The 19133-nt window shown below is 45.2% G+C and overlaps 1 protein-coding gene across 1 annotated transcript in view; it reads right to left on the bottom strand.

Moving 5' to 3' along the window:
• Nucleotides 1-19133, bottom strand: part of GCM1 (glial cells missing transcription factor 1) — a 160767-nt gene that overhangs the window by 26359 nt on the left and 115275 nt on the right. Inside the window, exon 5 of the mRNA XM_075341510.1 lies at nt 11870-11992. Within this exon, the coding sequence (XP_075197625.1) occupies nt 11870-11992 (123 nt within the window). The remainder of the gene's footprint in view (nt 1-11869; nt 11993-19133) is intronic.

The raw sequence follows: 19133 nt of genomic DNA, 5'->3' as shown, positions 1-19133 counted from the left end.
TGTAATACGTGGGGACAAAAGGGACGGGAATGACTCTGATCAGAGATTATGTCATCTATAAAGTACCTGGATATAAATGTTTATTTGTGATACTGATTGCATCTTATCAGTACTGTGGTTGCTATATGGTCTGAAGTCTGATAATTATTGATCACAACAACTCCCAGCATCTCCTTACCATTTTTAAGGACAAGCTGGGAGTTGTTGGTTCATGGAATACAATTGTACATGGGACTAAACATGGTGATTTACTGATGTACTGACAGTGGTTTTTATGCAGCATTCATGTGCTGACTGTTGCTCTGATACTGCATTCATGTGCTGACTGTGGTTCTGACGCTGCATTCATGTGCTAACTGTGGTTCTGACGCTGCATTCATGTGTTGACTGTGGTTCTGAAGCCGCATTCATTTGCTGACTGTGGTTCTGACGCTGCATTCATGTGCTAACTGTGCTTCTGACGCTGCATTCATGTGCTGATGGAGGTTCTGATGCTGTATTCATGTGCTAATGGTGATTCTGGTGCTGCATTCATGTGCTGATGATGGTTCTGGTGTGGCATTCATGTGCTGATGATGGTTCTGGTGTGGGATTCATGTGCTGATGATGGTTCTGATGTGGCATTCATGTACTGATGGTGGTCCTGGCACTGCATTCATGTCCTGATACTGGTTCTGAACTTGTACACATTTAACAATCCAAAATAAGTTTCATGGCTATGTTAAAGCTTAAAAATCCTCAAAACTTTGTTTTGAGATTATGAGGAGAATTTGGGAAGATCGTGCTCAGTTTCTGCTCCAAAAACAGTTTAAATTAGCATATGTTTACACATTGTTTTGAAGCAGAAACTCAGCAGAATCTCTCCAAATCCTCCTCAGATATTCAAAACTTGGCTCTGGTGATGTATTCATGTAAGTACCCCTTCCATGACGCTGACTGCTCACATCCTCTTGATGTTTTTTTGGGTCCTTTTTGTTATGAAAAAATACAAACTGCTGTTGTTTCTGGTGTCTATAATTGTCTGCATCTCTGTCATCACATCAGCAGCGCTGTAGACAATCAGTTAGCTGCTGATCTCCTTGATTGGTTGCAGTGTTGTCATTGTGATGTGACACCAGCGCTGCAGACAATGGCAGCCCTGGGGAGTGAATAGAACAAACAATGTGGGAATGGGTTTCCAAAACCGGAAATCCTAATGGTATGTGCACACAAGGTTTTTTAAACTCAAGCAAACCTGCCATGTCTTTCAAGCAGAAGATGGTGAAACCCATGGCAATTTTTTCCTGACCCATCTTCTGTGTAGTTTAACAGTTGTTTCCTAGCATCTATGGTATTGACCATTTTTGTTTTTTTTTGAGATTATTTATATATATACATATTCATATGTATATATGTATATATATATATATATATATACACCAAAAGTTTGGACACACCTTCTCATTCAAAGAGTTTTCTCTATTTTCATGACTCTAAAAATTATAGATTCATATTGAAGACATCAAAACTATGAATGATAACATGTGGAATGAAATACTTAAAGTGTGAAATGACTGAAAATATGTCTTATATTCTAGGTTCTTCAAAGTAGCCACCTTTTGCTTTGATTACTGCTTTGCACACTCTTGGCATTCTCTTGATGAGCTTCAAGAGGTAGTCACCGGAAATGGTTTTCCAACAGTCTTGAAGGAGTTCCCAGAAATGCTTAGCACTTGTTGGCCTTTTTGCCTTCACTCTGCGGTCCAGCTCACCCCAAACCATCTCGATTGGGTTCAGGTCTGGTGACTGTGGAGGCCAGGTCATCTGGCGTAGCATCCCATCACTCTCCTTCTTAGTCAAATTGCCCTTACACAGCCTGGAGGTGTGTTTGGGGTCATTGTCCTGTTGAAAAATAAATGATGGTCTAACTAAACGCAAACCGGATGGAATAGCATGCTGCTGCAAGATGCTGTGGTAGGCATGTTGGTTTAGTATGCCTTCAATTTTGAATAAATCCCCAACAGTGTCACCAGCAAAGCACTCCCACACCATCACACCTCCTCCTCCATGCTTCATGGTGGGAACCAGGCATGTAGAGTCCATCCGTTCACCTTTTCTACAAAGACACGGTGGTTGGATCCAAAGATCTCAAATTTGGACTCATCAGACCAAAGCACAGATTTCCACTGGTCTAATGTCCATTCCTTGTGTTCTTTAGCCCAAACAAGTCTCTTCTGCTTGTTGCCTGTCCTCAGCAGTGGTTTCTTAGCTGATATTTTACCATGAAGGCCTGCTGCACAAAGTCTCCTCTTAACAGTTGTTGTAGAGATGAGATGGTGTCTCCAAACTTTTGGTCTGTACTGTATATATATTTTCACATTGTTTTTGTCACATATTATTTATTGCTCTTTTAAGAAAAACCGATGGGAAAACACAACAAAACATATCCAGGCATCTTCTGAGCCTTCCCATTGATATGCATTGTAAAACACACAGCGTTTTCCGAGTGGAAAACACCAGAAAAATGGAGCGGTCACTTCTTTTAACCACTTGGTGGTTTTAGAAACCTGAAGTGAGTAAAACATTTTCAAAAGCCTGAACCTGTGCACAGCGAGTAGAGGCAGATGTTTATTCATTGTGAGTATTTTTCATAGATGTTTCCATGGTGGGATCTGCCCCCAAAAATGTCATTGCACATTCCCTAAGTGGTATGTGTCCAAAATTATCACCAGTGAAAGTTACAGCTTTCCTGATCACCTATCTGTAGAATAGGTCATCAATATTAGTTCAGGAGGATCTGATTTTGTATCCCTGCCCATCAGCTATGTGACCGCAGCATTATATGGAGAGCAGCGTCCTCTTTCATTATCATTATAGGACCTAGCTCTGTAGGGAAAATAGCGGCTTCACCAGGTCGTCCTGCAACTAAAAGCAATAAATAGTCCTGAGCTGTAATACCGGATGCAGCCATGACTACATGTTATATGATCGTGTTACACAATCTACAAGTGCACACAGATATTACACATTCACCACACGACAAGTGGGCCTGTGTGCCTCCAAATACCAGGGCTGAATTTTAGTCCCAGTCTGGCCCTGTCTGCACATGCTGACATTTGAGCAGGCAAGCGCCTGCATACATTGTCAGTGCATGTAGGGGTAGAGTTCTCATCCCTCTCCTGTGTATAGCAGCCATTTACTACACAGAGGATTACAAAGCAGTGGCGGCCGATGCTAACAGGATAGGGAGATGAGAACATGTCCAATGTCAGTGTATAACAAAAAATAAAATAAAAAAAACAGGTAAAAAATAAAATATACCACTGTCAATCTGAGTTGCTGATATTAACCCTATCCTTTTTAAATAAATAAATAAAATTGTGTCCAATATACAAAAATATTTGTTACAGATTGGAAGGTATTGTTTTTAAATGTATTTTAGTGATCCTTTTGTGGTCATAAAAAAATTAGAAAAACAAACCTTATTTTTCCACCAAGATCCACCCTGTATTGGCAAAAAAGAAAAAAGCAGACTATGACAGTGACATAAAAATGAAGCTCTGTATCACTAAAAAAGATGCAAAAAATATTTGAATATCTGAACGAGTAAAGATTTTATAGCTCTCTAAACTGCATGGACGAAAAAACTAAAATGTGCCAAGACAGGAACTAGTTAAAACTAATGCTTAACACACAAAAAAGAAGCCCTCATTCATCCCCAAGGTCAGATAAGCAAAAAAAAAAAGTTTCTATCATCTGAAAATTGGGACTCAAATCACATTTTTGTTTGCAAAGTTCAGAATTTTTTTAACCCACTAAAATAATAAAAAAAACCTTTACAATTCTGGTATCACCGTAGTCTTACTGACATGGTGAATCATGTTGCAAGGTAATTTTTACTGCCCAATGAACTCTGTAAAAGGCCCCTTTCACACGTCAGTGATTCTGGTACGTTTGTGCTTTTTTTTAAACGTACCAGAATCGCTGACATACGCAGACCCATTATAATGAATGGGTCTGCTCACACGTCAGTGATTTTTCACTGCACGTGTCTCCGTGCAGCGTACCCGCGTGTGCGTGATTGCCGCACGGAGACATGTCCATTTTTTTCTGGCATCACTGATGTCCCACGGACCACGCAGTGGTGTGGTCCGTGAAACACGTGCAGGAAAAAAACGTGCTTTTAAAATAAAAAACATTTTAACTCACCCGGGGTCCAGCGATGTCCTCTGCAGCCCGTGCAGCCTGCTGCTTCTGAGCCGGCTCATTACTGTCTCGCATATTCATGATGCACGACACAGCCGACCCGGAAGCAGCTGCTGCGGGGGTCAGCGCCGGCCGGATGCTGCACCGCGGGAGCGATCAGCACCATGGAGAGCGGGAGCGGGCGCAGGTGAGTTGATTACTAAGTGCAATCACGGGCCACGGAGAACGGAGCCCGGATTGCACTTAGACAACCCACGTGTGCCGTGATTCACGGCACACGCAGGGACATGTGCGTGTTTTACACGCCAGTCAAAAACGTCAGTGTTTTTCACTGACGTGTGAAACGGGCCAAAGAGAAGCACAAAACAATGGCAGAATTGCTCTTTTTTCCACCATTTTACCCTGCTTTATTTTTTTCCTCTTTTTTTTCAGTACATTATATGATAAAGTGAATGAAGTAATTCAAAACTACAACTTGTCCCACATAACAGAAGCCTTTGTTGGTTTATGTAAACAGAAAAATAGTTATGACTCTTGGAAGGAAAGAAGAAAAAAATTCTAATGCAAAAATGAAAATTGACTGTGTATTTAAAAGGAATATATACCAGGGAAAAACTGATTCCAGGTGTGTGTCACGTACTGTGCTGCTTGGTATAGTTTATATATATATATATATATATATATATATATATATATATATAAATACATATAGTGGTATGTAACATGTAACTATATAACTATCAACAGGAGATTATCACCACATGACTAGTAAGCCTGCTACCATGTAGTTCTACATATTCTTGGAGGTATTTATATACAGTATATCTATATAAAGATAAATATATTATCTGCATCTTTTAATTTCTATCTGCCATCATCAGGCATAATTCTCATGCATTGCTCTCTCTCTCATTTTATATATATGCATGTATATATTATACAGTTAGGTCCACACATGTTGAAGTTCAGACTTTCATCTTTAATTCAGTGGGTTGAACAAAATGATTGCATAAAATTGCATAAAAATGTGAGGAACTAAAGCATTTTAGAAACTCAATCCCGTCATTTCAGGGGCTCAAAAGTAATTGGACAAATTAAATATTTGGAGATAAAATGTTAATTGCTAATACTTGGTTAAAAACCCTTTGTTGGCAATGACTGCCTGAAGTCTTAAACTCTTGGACATCACCAGACGTCGTATTTCCTTCTTTTTAATGCTCTGCCGGCCTTTACTGCAGCGGTTTTCAGTTGCTGCTTGTTTCTGAGCATTTCTGTCTTAAGTTTAGAATTTAGTGAAATGCATACTCTATTGGCTTGGAATCAGGTGACTGATTTGGCCATTCAGGAACATTCCACTTCTTTGCTTTAATAAACTTCTGGGTGTTTTGGGTTTATGTTTTGGATCATTGTCCATCTGTATAATGAAACGCTGACCAATCAGTTTGGCTGGATTTGAGCACACAGTTTGTCTCTGAAAACACCAGAATTCATCCGGCTGATTTTGTCCTGTGTCACATCATCAATAAACACTAGGGACCCAGTGCCACTGGCAGCCATACATGCCCGGCCATCACACTGCCTCCGCCATGTTTTACAGATGGTGTGATATGCTTTGGATCATGAGCTGTACCATACCTTCACCATACTTTTTTCATTCCATCATACTGGAAGAAGAGGTTGATATTGTTTTCATCTGTCCAAAGCATGTTCTTACAGAACTGTGCTGGTTTTTTTTTAAAGATTTTTTGTTTTAGCAAAGTTCAATCTAGCCTTCTTATTCTTGAGTTATTCTTCTGAGTGGCTTGCACTGTGCAGTGAATCCTCTGTATTTTCTCTCATGCAGTCTTCTCTTTATGGTATATTTGGATATTGATACGCCTACATCCTGGAGAGTGTTGTTCACTTCGTTGGATGTTGTGAAGGAGTTTCTCTGTACTATGGTAATTATTCTGCCATCATCCACCACTGTTGTCTTCCATGGGACTCCAGGTCGTTTTGCATTGCTGAGGTCACCTGTGCTTTCTTTATTTCTCAGGATGTACCAAACTGTAGATTTAGCCATTCCTAATATTGTAGCAATTTGTCATATTTTTTTCCTGTTTTCACAGATGAAGGATGCCTTGTTCCATCTGCACGGACATCACCTTACCTTTTATCAAAAAATTCAAAATGCAAGTGTGTCGCCCACCTGTAGCGGTCGCCTCAGGGACGTCACTCCACCTTCCGGGACGCCACAGGTGCTCCACTTGATTACCGTTGGCAACAGGTATATCAGGTTTATTTACATGGGAGTTGTGACGCCACTCACAGTTTGCGGTCAGGGTTAGGGGTGACCGCCACTGCAGGTTTAACGAGCGTCTGGGGCTGATGGAGTCTGCAGTCGGATGGTATGGCCTCCCGTGAGTGAGGCTGGCCACAGGGACTCGGGTGTGTAGAACAACAGGTCGCAGAATAACTCAGTCGCAGTCCAGAAAGTCTTTTAACTTGTTTACTCGCTTTCAGGTGTTTTTGTGTGGTAACCCGGGCGATGCTGAGATAAACCAGGAGGAACCAGGTATCCTTTAGGCCGGTCTAAGGGTAACCATTAACTCGCCTTCCTAGCACTTCTTGTTTCGGATAACCCCTGACTTGAAGTACCGTGGGATTCATCCAGGGAAGTCGCTACTGCCTTTTCTCCCTTTTTTGGCCCGTTTGCTGGCAGCATGGACCAAGAAAGATGGCTCCAGGCTCGATCCTCCTTATGGGCCCCTCGTTGCTGCTGATGCTTGGACTTTAGTTGGTTGGTGTGGGACTTGTGGTTCCCCCCACCGGCAGATCAGTAATGGACTTCTACTCTAGGGACCTGTTCCCTGTGCGTGCCTAGTCACCAGGAGTTTCCGTACATGACCAACTGACTTCCTCAGCATCTTTCCGTCCAACTTGCTGGTGACCGTTCTCCCCCGCCAACGGCCACTACACGTGCAGGGTCTGACTAGCGTGTCAGCGCGCGTCTCTCCTTCTCCTTTCTGCGCCTTCTGCTACCAGACTGACTAACTCCTCTACTTTCCTTACAGCCACTGCCACCTTAGCTTCCAGCCCCTTCCCTACACCCCTAGATGAGATGTGGAGGAACGCCCCCTCTTGGGTCTGCCCAAGGGTACCCTCTAAGGTGTGGAAGACGTGGTTGATATGTGTCTGTGCGTACACACCCTATTCCAGCCTTTGGATTTACCTGAAAGTACTGCCTCAGCATGGGCGCAGTACTCAGTGATGCCTGACCTGGTCAGGGGCGCCACACAAGCATCAGACCTAAAATCAACTCCAGGCTTTTTATATGCTTAATTGAGAATTAAATAACAAAGGAATTGCCCACACCTGCCCACGAAACAGCCTTTGAGTCAATTGTCCAATTACTTATGAGCCCTTTAAAACCAGGGTTGCACAAGTAAAGGAGCTGAAACTCCTAAACCCGTCATCAAATTTTAATGTGGATACCCTGAAATGAAAGCTAAAAGTCAGGACTTTATGTCCATGTCCATTATATAACTATAGTTTGAATATGTTTCAGCAAACAGGTAAAGAAAAACAACAAAATTTGTGTCAGTGTCCATATATACATAACAAGAAAAAATTCCAGCAACAAGTCCATGGAAAAATCTTCATTAAAAATTAATCTTTTATTTGTCAAACTTGTAAAAACAGTCCATGTTAATAACTGCCCCAACAGAGGACGCGTTTCGAACGACCAAGTTCTTAATCCGTCTCTAATTTCAATTAGAGACGGATTAAGAACTTGGTCGTTCGAAACGCGTCCTCTGTTGGGGCAGTTATTAACATGGACTGTTTTTACAAGTTTGACAAATAAAAGATGAATTTTTAATGAAGATTTTTCCATGGACTTGTTGCTGGAATTTTTTCTTGTTATATGAAATGAGTTCTGCTACCTTCCTTTCCGTGCACGGTCCTGGATAAGCGGTCTCCGGCAGAAAGCAGGTGAGCTGGACAAAGTAAATTTGTTTGTGTCAGGTGTCCATATATACAGTATATGGACCTAACTATGTATGTATATACTGTATACAGTGAAGGAAATAATTATTTGAGCCCTTGCTGATTTTGTAAGTTGGCCCACTGACAAAGACATGAACAGTCTATCATTTTAAGGGTAGGTTAATTTTAACAGTGAGATAGAATGTCCAAAATAAAATCCAGAAAATTACATTGTATAAATTATATAAAATTATTTGCATTTTGCAGAGAGAAATAAGTATTTGATCCCCTACCAACTATTAAGAGTTCTGGCTCCTACAGACCACTTAGACGCTCCTAATAAACTCGTTACCTCCATTAAAGACAGCTGTCTTACATTGTCACCTGTATAAAAGACTACTGTCAACAGACTCAGTCAGATTCTAACCTCTACAACATGGGCAAGACCAAAGAGCTTTCTAAGGATGTCAGGGACATGATCATAGACCTACACAAGGCTGGAAAGGACTACAAAACCATAAGTAAGATGCTGCGTGAGAAGGAGACAACTGTTGGTGCAATAGTAAGAAAATGGAAGAAATGCAAAATGAGTGTCAATTGACATTGATCAGGGGCACCATGCAAAATCTCACCTCATGGGGTATCCAGGAGCATAAGGAATGAAAGAGATCAGCATAAAACTACACAGGGGGAACTTGATAATGATCTCAAGACACCTGGCACCACTGTCACTAAGAAAACCATTGGTAACAGATTACGCCACAATGGATGAAAATCCTGCAGTGCCCGCAAAGTCCCACTGCTCAAAAAGGCACATGTGCAGGTCCATCTGAAGTTTGCCAATGAACACCAGGAGGATTCTGAGAGTGATTGTGAGAAAAGGTGTTGTGGTGGTCATATGAGACAAAAATTGAGCTCTTTGGCCTTAACTCAGCTCGCCATGTTTGGAGGAAAATAAATGCTGCCTATGACCCAAAGAACACCATCCCCAATGTCAAGCATGGAGTTGGAAACATTATATTTTGGAGGAGTTTCTCTGCTAAGGGCACAGGACTGCTTCACTGGCTCAATAGGACAAAGGGTGGAGCCATGTAGTGTATAATCCTGAGTGACAACCTCCTTCCCTCCGTCAGGACATTAAAAATGGATCGTGGCTGTGTCTATCAGCATAACAATGACGCAAAACATACAGCCAAGGCAACATAGGAGTGGCTCAAAAAAAGAATCACATTAAGGTCATGGAGTGTCCTAGCCAGTCTCCAAACCTTAATCCTTTAATAAACTTATGGAGGGAGCTGAAGCTCCGAATTGCCAAGCGACAGCCTCAAAATCTTGATGATTTAGAAATGATCTGCAAAGAGGAGTGGACCAAAATTCTTCCTGACATGTGCACAAACCTCATCGTCACCTACAAAAAAGTCTGACTGCTGTGCTTGCCAGCAAAGGTTTTGCCACCAAGTATTAAGTCTTGTTTGCCGGAGGGATCAAATACTTATCTCTCTCTACAATATGTAAATACATTTATATAATTTATTCAATGTGATTTTCTAGATTTTATGTTGGATATTCTCTCTCACTATTAAAATAACCCACCCTTAATATTATAGAATGTTCATGTCTTTGTCAGTAGGCAAACTGACAAAATCAGCAAGGGATCAAATAATTATTTCCTTCACTGTATATATACACTGATTCTGGGCTATTTACTGTAATTTTGATAAATCAATTTCCTCTACTGCAGAACTAGCAGTTACTTGAATGTGGAGCTCTATAACCCCGCCCAGACCACTGATTGTCAGCTTTCTGCCCATGTACAGTGTACATATAAAGCTGCCAATCAGTGGTGGGGGTGGATATGCAGAGCTCATGAATATGCTTGACTACCTGGCAGCAGATCAAGTGGTCTGGTAATGATAATCCCCTGGTAATTAGTGATTTTATTAAAACTACACTAAGCAGCCCAGTAAGTGAAACACCGCTGGAATCAAGATCTCTGCCCCTACATTATACTGCTTTCAGACTAGGTGGTAAAAACCTGGTCAAAGATTACTGTTAAAGTTTTGTGCAAGACCTCGTAGACCAATAAAAATCTGCCAACATTATACAGCACTTAACCATTTGAAGTTACTTTGTCAGTAAGGTCAACCATCCTAAGCAGTCTATATGGCAATACACATCATAGAAAGTTGAATAAAGTGATACCTTGATATTGATGATCCAATGCTTTTGTTCCAGAGAGACCCAAGTTTTTCATAACATGTAAATAAGCTGTTAAGATCTATGGGGCACACACAGATCTCCCTAAGAATTTCCCTCCAGAGCTTATTTTAATGAAGAGGGGAATTACCCAGTGTGAGACATGTAATGACTGACAGCTTGCTCTCCTGATCTACATGTCTGACACTGTTAACTCCTCCTTTCATGCAAAATAGGCTCTGGAGTCATATTTTCTGGAAAATCTGTGTCCAGCCCGTAAATCTTAACAGCTCATTATATAGTAAGAAAAATCCGGATTTCTCTTCAATAAGACTTTAGACCATAGATATGGGTATTAAGGTATCAGGTTACTCAAATTTTTTTATAACCTGCATGCTCATATAGACTCATGTAGGGTTGGGAGGTTGACCCTACTGACAGATTTCCTTTAAAGGGTAAAGACAGTGACAGCGTTAATTGTTTACCAGGTCTTGGGCAATGCTTAAGTCACATTTTCTATGTGTCATAATTTTTTTAAGACGAGTTAAAATTCTAGTTTTTGTCACTATTATACTTAATGTTAGGCCTAAGACACACTGCGTGAAAATTGGAGCGAGTGGGATGAGATAAAATATTGCATTCCACTCGGACCAATATTAGCCTATACCACCACCCATGAGCGATTATTTTCTCAGCCCTAATCGGACCGAGAAAACAATCGCAGCTTGCTGCGACTGTAGTGCGATCCAGGTTTCTCTCGCACCCATTTAAGTCAATGGGACGAGAGAAAAATCGCACTGCACTTGTAATACACCGGTATACCGCGAGTGTAGGGCGAGAATGGCAATAGCTGACTGGAGGAGAGAGGGAAAAAAATCCCTCCCTCCCCTCCACAGCGCTGGCCCTCCCCTCCTCAGAGCCAGCCCTCCCCTCCTCAGTGCCGCCCCCCCTCCTCAGAGGCGGCCCTCCCCTCCTCAGTGCCAGCCCCCCCTCCTCAGAGGCGGCCCGCCCCCCGCAGCTGAGGTCCGATCGCATGATCGGACCTCAGTCGCAGTGACACTCGCATGACACTCGGCTCCTGCTGTACTGCCAGCGTGAGCCGAGTGTCATGCGAGGATCGCAGTAGATCCCCGTGTGGCCCCGGCCTTAGAGGCTGTGTGAACTATTTTGTAATAAAGTTTCCATTATGTTTTTATTGTGACACTATTAGAACTAAGCAACATACACTTAATGGGCATTTAAAAAAATAAACAAAAAACATTTAAAAGGAATTAGTCAGTTGATTCATGCTGCCCAAATGACAGGCAATATGAATTAGAGCGTGGCTGCACGACTTCAGAAAAAAACATACTTAGCTGCAATCATCCAGCTAGGTTCTGAGTCATGCTGCCCATAGTTTTGGCAGTATAAATTGACTCAGGTTCCTTTTAAACTAAAGATTGAGCCTTGAGTTTTGCATTCTACTGTTATATATGTTTATTCATACACACAACAAGATATCAATCTACAAGTAATACTATACCTCAATATTCGTGTTTTGCTCTGCGGCTGGTGATAAAATGGTTGTGCGCTTCTTGTGTGCAGGCTTTCTGCCATCTGACTCTAGTTTTGTTTCTGGTTTTGGATGGTCATGAAGACCTTTTGTCTTGAGAAGAAAAAAAGAATGTAAGAAGACGTGTTAATTCTATTAAACAGCTCTAAAATCTAACAGACAATGTATGAAAGGTTGGAATGCTAATAATCCTTTAGACACTCTATACAAATGAAATGAAAGGTAATGAAGTAATAATAATAATAATGCTAACAATAAAGTTTATATAATGGTGTGGTCTATGAGACCCATCTCATTACCAACCCTGTTAGTATAAAAAAAACAAAACAAATACAAAAAACCTTTATTTTAAATCGTAATAAAAAACACACACCCTCTTTCACCAATTTATTAACCCTAAAAATGTCCCATGACGATCCTGGCACTGCTACATCCAGAAGCTGAAGTGATGAAAAATACGAACGATAACTGCAGTTCCTGGGACACACTGATGGCAATGGGTTTAGGCCCCCTTCACACATCTGTGCCTCCGTACATGTGACGTCCGTCTTCGCACGTACCGGAGACACTGGCACACGTAGACCCATTAAAATCAATGAGTTTGCACACACGTGCGTGTTTTCCCATGGACCTTGTGTCTGTGTGGAGCATACGTGTTTCCATATGCTCCAGTGTGAGATCAGTATGACACGTACCGGAGAAAAACACATTTCTGTGAAATAAAATGAATTTCTACACTCACCTTCTCCAGCGCTGCTGCTGTCTCTGCCACTGCTGTCACTTGCTTCTGACCCCAGCTCATTATGCTCATTGCATATTCACTGCACCGAGGACCGGAAGCAGCAGCAGTGGAGAGTCAGCAGGGCCGGACACCGCAGAGTGGAAGACATCAGCACCATGGACAGCAGCTCGAGGGAAAGGTGAGCATAATCTTCCTGTTCTCTGTGTGTTATCACAGATAGCACACGGAGAACACTCATGTGCCAAAATCTCGGCACACGGAGGGCCATACACACCTTTTACACGTCCGTTCAAAACGTGTGTGGTTTTACACGGACGTGTGAAAAAGGCCTTACTGAGAGCAGCTGGGAAGCCCCTGAGTGTGAACTACAGTGACCTGGCAGCCGGATTCCCAGATTGTCGAATTGCACAGCAGTCCGGCAAACCGACAACCTGGCACCCATGTCGCCTGTGTGCACACTCTGTGCTGCAATCCAGCAATTCGGCAGGGGGGTTCAATTGACTTCACTGAGAGTAGCAGGGGAGACCCTGAGTGTGAACTGACTGCTGTATTGCTGGACTGCAGTGTGGCTGAGTCCCGCAATCTGACACTCTGACATTCTGGCAGCTAATAAATTGGTGAAAGAGGGTGTTTTATCATTTAAAATTAAAAATTTTTGTGTGTTTTTTTTTATTCTTTTTACTTAAACGGTTGATAATGGAGGGGCCATAGACACCTCTCCATTATCAATCTAGTGTGTGATGGCAGCTGTGATTTTTGATAAATCACAGCTGATATCAACCCCATATACTACCCGATTGTCACCGCACCAGAGCAATCAAGATGAGCAATGGCTGTACCAATTGTGGTGTGACTGCAGACTGCTATTTTTAACCTGGGGAGGGCCTAATAAACATGGACCTTCCCAACCTGAGAATAACAGTCCCAAGCTGTCTTCGTTACCTGCGCTGGTTATCACAAATAGGCAGGTGACCGCATGTCTTTTTTTATTCCCACTGTGCCTGCCAAGCACAGTAATGCCAGTAGCAAAAATGTCTACAGCATTACTGTGATTGGCAGGCAATCCCTGCATATTTAGTGGCAGAAAATCAGGTGCCAAACATGTGGGGAAGAGGAAACTCACAAGGGGAATACCAAAATACTTGATCAGTAACGAATATCCCAAATACCTTTTATATTTGTGTGAGTAACAAATAGTGTCGAATATATTCGCTCATCACTATTGGTAACGGTTCACATAGATTAGTCCCTTAATATGGAGTTGTCCTATGATTCTTAAGTCCCAAAATAATTGAAAACAGTAATTTTACATTGTAACATTTAAGGATATGGGTATGGGCGTGACATATTGTATGAAGATGTAGATTTTCCAAAGATCCTTTCAACCATGAAGGTATTTTGGCATAAGTAAGAGATGATTGGTGATATTTATTCAGTAAAAACTAAACAAAAGACCCTTATGTCAGTCTCTTGTCTTTGTGTCGCGGGCGGGGAGGACGCCGACGCTGCGCTCGCTAACGCTCGGGTCCGGCGCTGCTGCGGCTGCTGCTCGGTGGCTCGAGCGGTGGGCCGGATCCGGGGACTCGAGCGGCGCTCCTCGCCCGTGAGTGAAAAGGGTGGTTGGTTTGGGGGATTTAGTCCGTGACGCTACCCACGGGTTGTGGTGAAGATGGGCACCACCGCTGCTGGTGACAGGGATCCCGGGAGCGATGGTAGGGAGCAGCTGGGATGTTGTTTTCCCCCTTCGTGGGTAGGGGTCGGTGGTCCCGGGGCGTGGTGTGACGGGGAGACAGGGTTGGTGAGGTGCAGGTTGCAGGGACAGCGCAGCGCGGTGCTGGATGGCACGGGTGTACTCACTCAGTAAGAGATGCACAAAGTCCTCGGTAAACCAAACGGCTGGATGGACGGGTCCCGCAGAAAGTTACTTGTCTCCTTGATATAGTTTTGATAAAATCCTTGTGTTCTCTGTTCCAGATCTAGCAGGTCTCTGACTCCTGAGCTCTTTATAACTCTGCCCACACCACTGATTGACAGCTGTACCTGTGTATTAGCAGAAAACTGCTAATCAGTGGTGGGGTTATACAGAGCAAGAGGACTATAAAGCACAGTACAATTAGTGCTTTCCTGCTGATAAAACACTTTTTAACATTTTATTAAAACAATAACAAGCAGTCTAGTAAGTGCCTCATGACTGCAAGCAGGGTCTCTGCCCCGACAACATGCTGCTTTCAAATTACATAGCAAAAACCTACAGACTGATTCCCTTTAAGGTACTTCTATACCTTTAACCCCTTTATGACCTATGACGTGCTATGTGTGTCATGAGTCCTTCTGCCTGCATTTGATGCGGTCTTGCACAGAGAGCCTTCATCTTTCCCTGCAGATGAATGTGCATGTCAATAAATTAGAATATCCTCAAAAAGGTAATTTATTTCAGTAATTTAATACAAAAAGGGAAACGCATATATTATATAGTCATTACAAACAGTGATCTATTTCAAGTGTTTATTTCCCTTAATGTTAATGATTATGGCTTACAGCCAATGAAAACCCAAAAGTTATTATCTCAGAAAATTAGAATATTTACCACAAAACACCTACAAAGGCTTCCTAAGTGTTTAAAATGGTCCCTTAAGGCTGCTTTACACGCTGCGACATCGCTCAAGCGATCTCGTTGGGGTCAAGGAATTTGTGATGCACATCCGGTTGCTTTAGCGATGCCGTTGCGTGTGACACCTATGAGCGATTTTGCATCGCCGCAAAAACGTGCAAAATCGCTCATCGGTGACATGGGGGTCCATTCTCGAATATCGTTGCGGCTGCAGTAGCGATGTAGTTCGTAGTTCCTGTGACAGCACACATCGCTCCGCGTGACACCGCAGGAACGAGGAGCCTCACCTTACCTGCATCCCGCCCGCAGTGTGGAAGGAAGGAGGTGGGCGGGATGTTCGTCCCACTCATCTCCACCCCTCCGCTTCTATTGGGCGGCAGTTCAGTGACGCTGCTGTGACGTCACTGTGATGCTAAACGAACTGCCCCCTTAGAAAGGAGGCGGTTCGCCGATCACAGCGACGTCGCTAGGCAGGTAAGTAGTGTGACGGGTGTGCACAATGTTGTGCGCCACGGGCAGCGATTTGCCCGTGTCGCACAACCGATGGGGGCGGGTACCCATGCTAGCGATATCGGTCACGATATCTCAGCATGTAAAGCGGCCTTTAGTCTGGTTCAGTAGGCTACACAATCATGGGAAAGACTGCTGACTTGACAAATGTTCAGAAGGCAGTGATTTACACACTTCACAAGGAGGGTAAGCCACAAAAGGTCATTGCTAAAGAAGCTGGCTGTTCACAGATATCTGTATCCAAGCATATTAGTGGAAAGTTGAAGGGAAGGAAAAAGTGTGGTAGAAAAAGGTGCACAAGCAACCAGAATAACCACAACCTTGATAGGATTGTTAGGAAAAGGCCATTCAAAAATTTAGGGGAGATTCACAAGGAGTGGACTACTGCTGGAGTCAGTACTTCAAGAGCTACCACACACAGACGTGTCTAGGACATGGGCTACAAGTGTCACATTCCTTGTGTCAAGCCACTCATGATCAATAGACAAAAACAGAAACATTTTACCTGGGCCAAGGAGAAAAAGAACTGGACTGTTGCTCAGTGGTCCAAGGTGTTGTTTTCAGATTAAAGTAAGTTTTGCATTTCATTTGGAAATCAAGGTCCCAGAGTCTGGAGGAAGAGTGGAGAGGCCACAATCCAAACTGCTTGACGTCTATTGTAAAGTTTCCACAATCAGTGATGGTTTGGAGAGCCATGTCATCTTCTGGTGTAAGTCCACTGTGTTTTATCAAGACCAGAGTCAACACAGCCATCAACCAGGAAATTTTAGAGCATGTCATGCTTCCCTCTGCCGACAAGCTTTTTGGAGATGGAAATTTTACTTTCTAGCTGGACTTGGCACCTGTCCACACTGCTAAAAGTATTAATACCTGGTTTAATAACCATAGTATCACTGTGTTTGATTGGCCAGCAAACTCGCCTGATCTAGTGATGGGCAAATCCGAACTGTAAAGTGTTCGTGCACACGAAGATCCCGCACTTGAGATTTCTGGGAAGCTTGTGTCGCGGGTGGAGGAGGGGACGCTGCGCTCACCCACTGCTCGGGTCCGGCTGCTACTGCTGCTGCTCGGTGGTGGCTCGAGCGGTGGGCCGGATCCCGGGGACTCGAGCGGCGTTCCTCGCCCGTGAGTGAAAGGGGGGTGGTGTGGTTTTGTGATATTGTCCGTACGCCACCCACGGTTGTGGTGAGGTTGTGCCACCACCGCTGCTCTGGACGGGGATCCCGGGAGCGATGACAGGGAGCAGGTGGTTGCGGTTTTTCTCCTCCCGGTAGGTTGATGGTGACTGCCTTTCCCTGCACCTGCGTTGTGTTTACGGTTCCAATGGCTTCCCACCTGTAACCCGCTTCCCAGCTTGGGTGGATGCCGAGGGAGCCCCTTTTGCCCGCAGGCTCTGGCCCTGGGAACTGTAGCCTTGGCGGTGACTGTGTTTCTGTGACGCTCTGGGCAAGCCAGGGGTCACAGGTCACAACATCACATGCACCCCACATTCCCGGCAGGTACATCTAGGCTAACCTAAAATCCTTGTTGCCTTCCTCCAGGGTCTGATGTCCACACCAGGGGGTGGGCCAGGCAGTTGGCTCCGCCCACCGAGGAGTTCACAGCCCTGGAGGCGGGAGAACCAGGCAGTTAAGAAAAGTAAGGGAACGTAGAAGGAAGTGAAGTGGTAGAGGAGCTAAAGAGAGAAGCTGAAGTGACAGAAAAGTGAGAGTAGAGAAGCCTGAAGTTGGTCCGGGTGTGTGCCCCGGACTGAGACAGCAAGGTCAGCAGACGGTGGTGATAGTCTGCAGGGGGACTGTTTGGAGGTTGCTGGAAGGACCGCGGACGGGTGGTGACCCGGCGGTACCGGATCAGTATACGAAGAACAGTCAGCACCAGGGCAGGGGCCTTTCGGATCCCGGCAAGGCTAGGAGTCGCCATAATTTGCCAAATCCGTCAGTGAAGGGGACCTCTGTCTCCTAACAACCAAGTCCCGATTGAAGGCAACAGTCCGACCGTTAAGGGGAGACACCGCCACCGCCAAGGCACCAGTTTCCCAGGGCCAGCGCCTGCGGGCAAGAGAGGGGCTCCTCCGGCCCATGTCCAAGCCGGGGAGCGGGTAACCGGTGGGAACCCATCGCTACCAAAAGACTTTACATAGGTGAAGGGAAGAGACTGTCACCGCTAACTGCAGGGAACAGCAGCACCGTAACCAACCGAGGGACCCGTCCAACCAGCCGTTTGTTTACCGAGAACTGTGTCGTGTTTACTAGCTGAGTGAGTACCTCCGTGCCGTGTGGCACAGCGCTGCCCCTGCGCCCCTGCACCTCCACAGGCCCCATACCCGCCTGTCCACCATACCAACCCCATCACTGGGCCCCGGGAGCACCAAAACCCGTACCCACGGGGGGGCAAATCAACAACTGGCTGCTCCATACCATCACTCCCGGGCTCCCCAGAAAGAGCAGCGGTGGTATCCACTTAATCACCACAACCGTGAGTGGCGTCACGGACAATAAACTATCCCAAAACCCAATCCCCTTTCACTCACGGGCGAGGAGCGCCGCTCGAGTCCCCGGGATCCGGCCCATCGCTCGAGCCACCGAGCAGCGGCAGCAGCAGGCCGCAGCAGCCGCAGCGGCAGCCGGACCCGAGCAGTGGGAGAGCGCGGCGTCCCCTCCTCAGGATCTTACCGCTCTGCCGTTGGGTAGAGGTGCGCCTTGTGACCGCCGGAGGTATCCGGCCGGAAAATTTCAGAAGTCGCCATCTGTGGCGCGAAAAGTTCCCGCTCGAGCGTCTTTTCGAGTAGTAGAGGCGCGAAGGCCAAAACCCCGCCCCGATAGAGGAGGGGCCGGAAAGAGGCTAAGGAAGACGGAATGGCGGCGAGCTGCATGTGAGCGCGGCTATAAAAGCAGGGACGCCAGGACCCTTCAGCCATTTTGTTCCTGGGAGAGGCCGCCAGCAACATGTTCATGCCGTCCCGCAGCACCGTAGCCCCCGCGCCTGGAACCGCGGCGTGGGTGGAGATCTGGACCGCGCAGCTCTACCAAAGGCTGCAGGTCAAGATGCAGCTCCTCATGGAGGAGTGGGAGACCGACATGGCGGACGTCATAGCGACCGTGCGGAGACGCGAGGATGAAGCGGAGGAAGGGAGGGTGAGTGACCCACGCCCCGATGCCCTTGAAGGGCCGGTCATCGCGGCTGCGGGACCCGGTCCAAACCCTCTCCCCCTGCTGCCTCCCTCGCCACCCGTCTCGGAAGCCGTGACCCCGCCACTAGGGGCGCTACCACCGCAACCGGTAGCGATACCCAGCATCCCCGCCCAGGCGGGCCGACCTGCAGCCGGAGCCCGTAGTTGACCGGAGGTGCTGCCCTGGAAAGCCCCGAAAACC

The sequence above is a fragment of the Anomaloglossus baeobatrachus genome, chromosome 3 (assembly GCF_048569485.1).
Source record: "Anomaloglossus baeobatrachus isolate aAnoBae1 chromosome 3, aAnoBae1.hap1, whole genome shotgun sequence".
NCBI lineage: Eukaryota > Metazoa > Chordata > Amphibia > Anura > Aromobatidae > Anomaloglossus > Anomaloglossus baeobatrachus.
The sequence above is the reverse complement of the archived record's forward strand: the minus strand, read 5'-3'. Positions and strand labels throughout refer to the sequence as shown.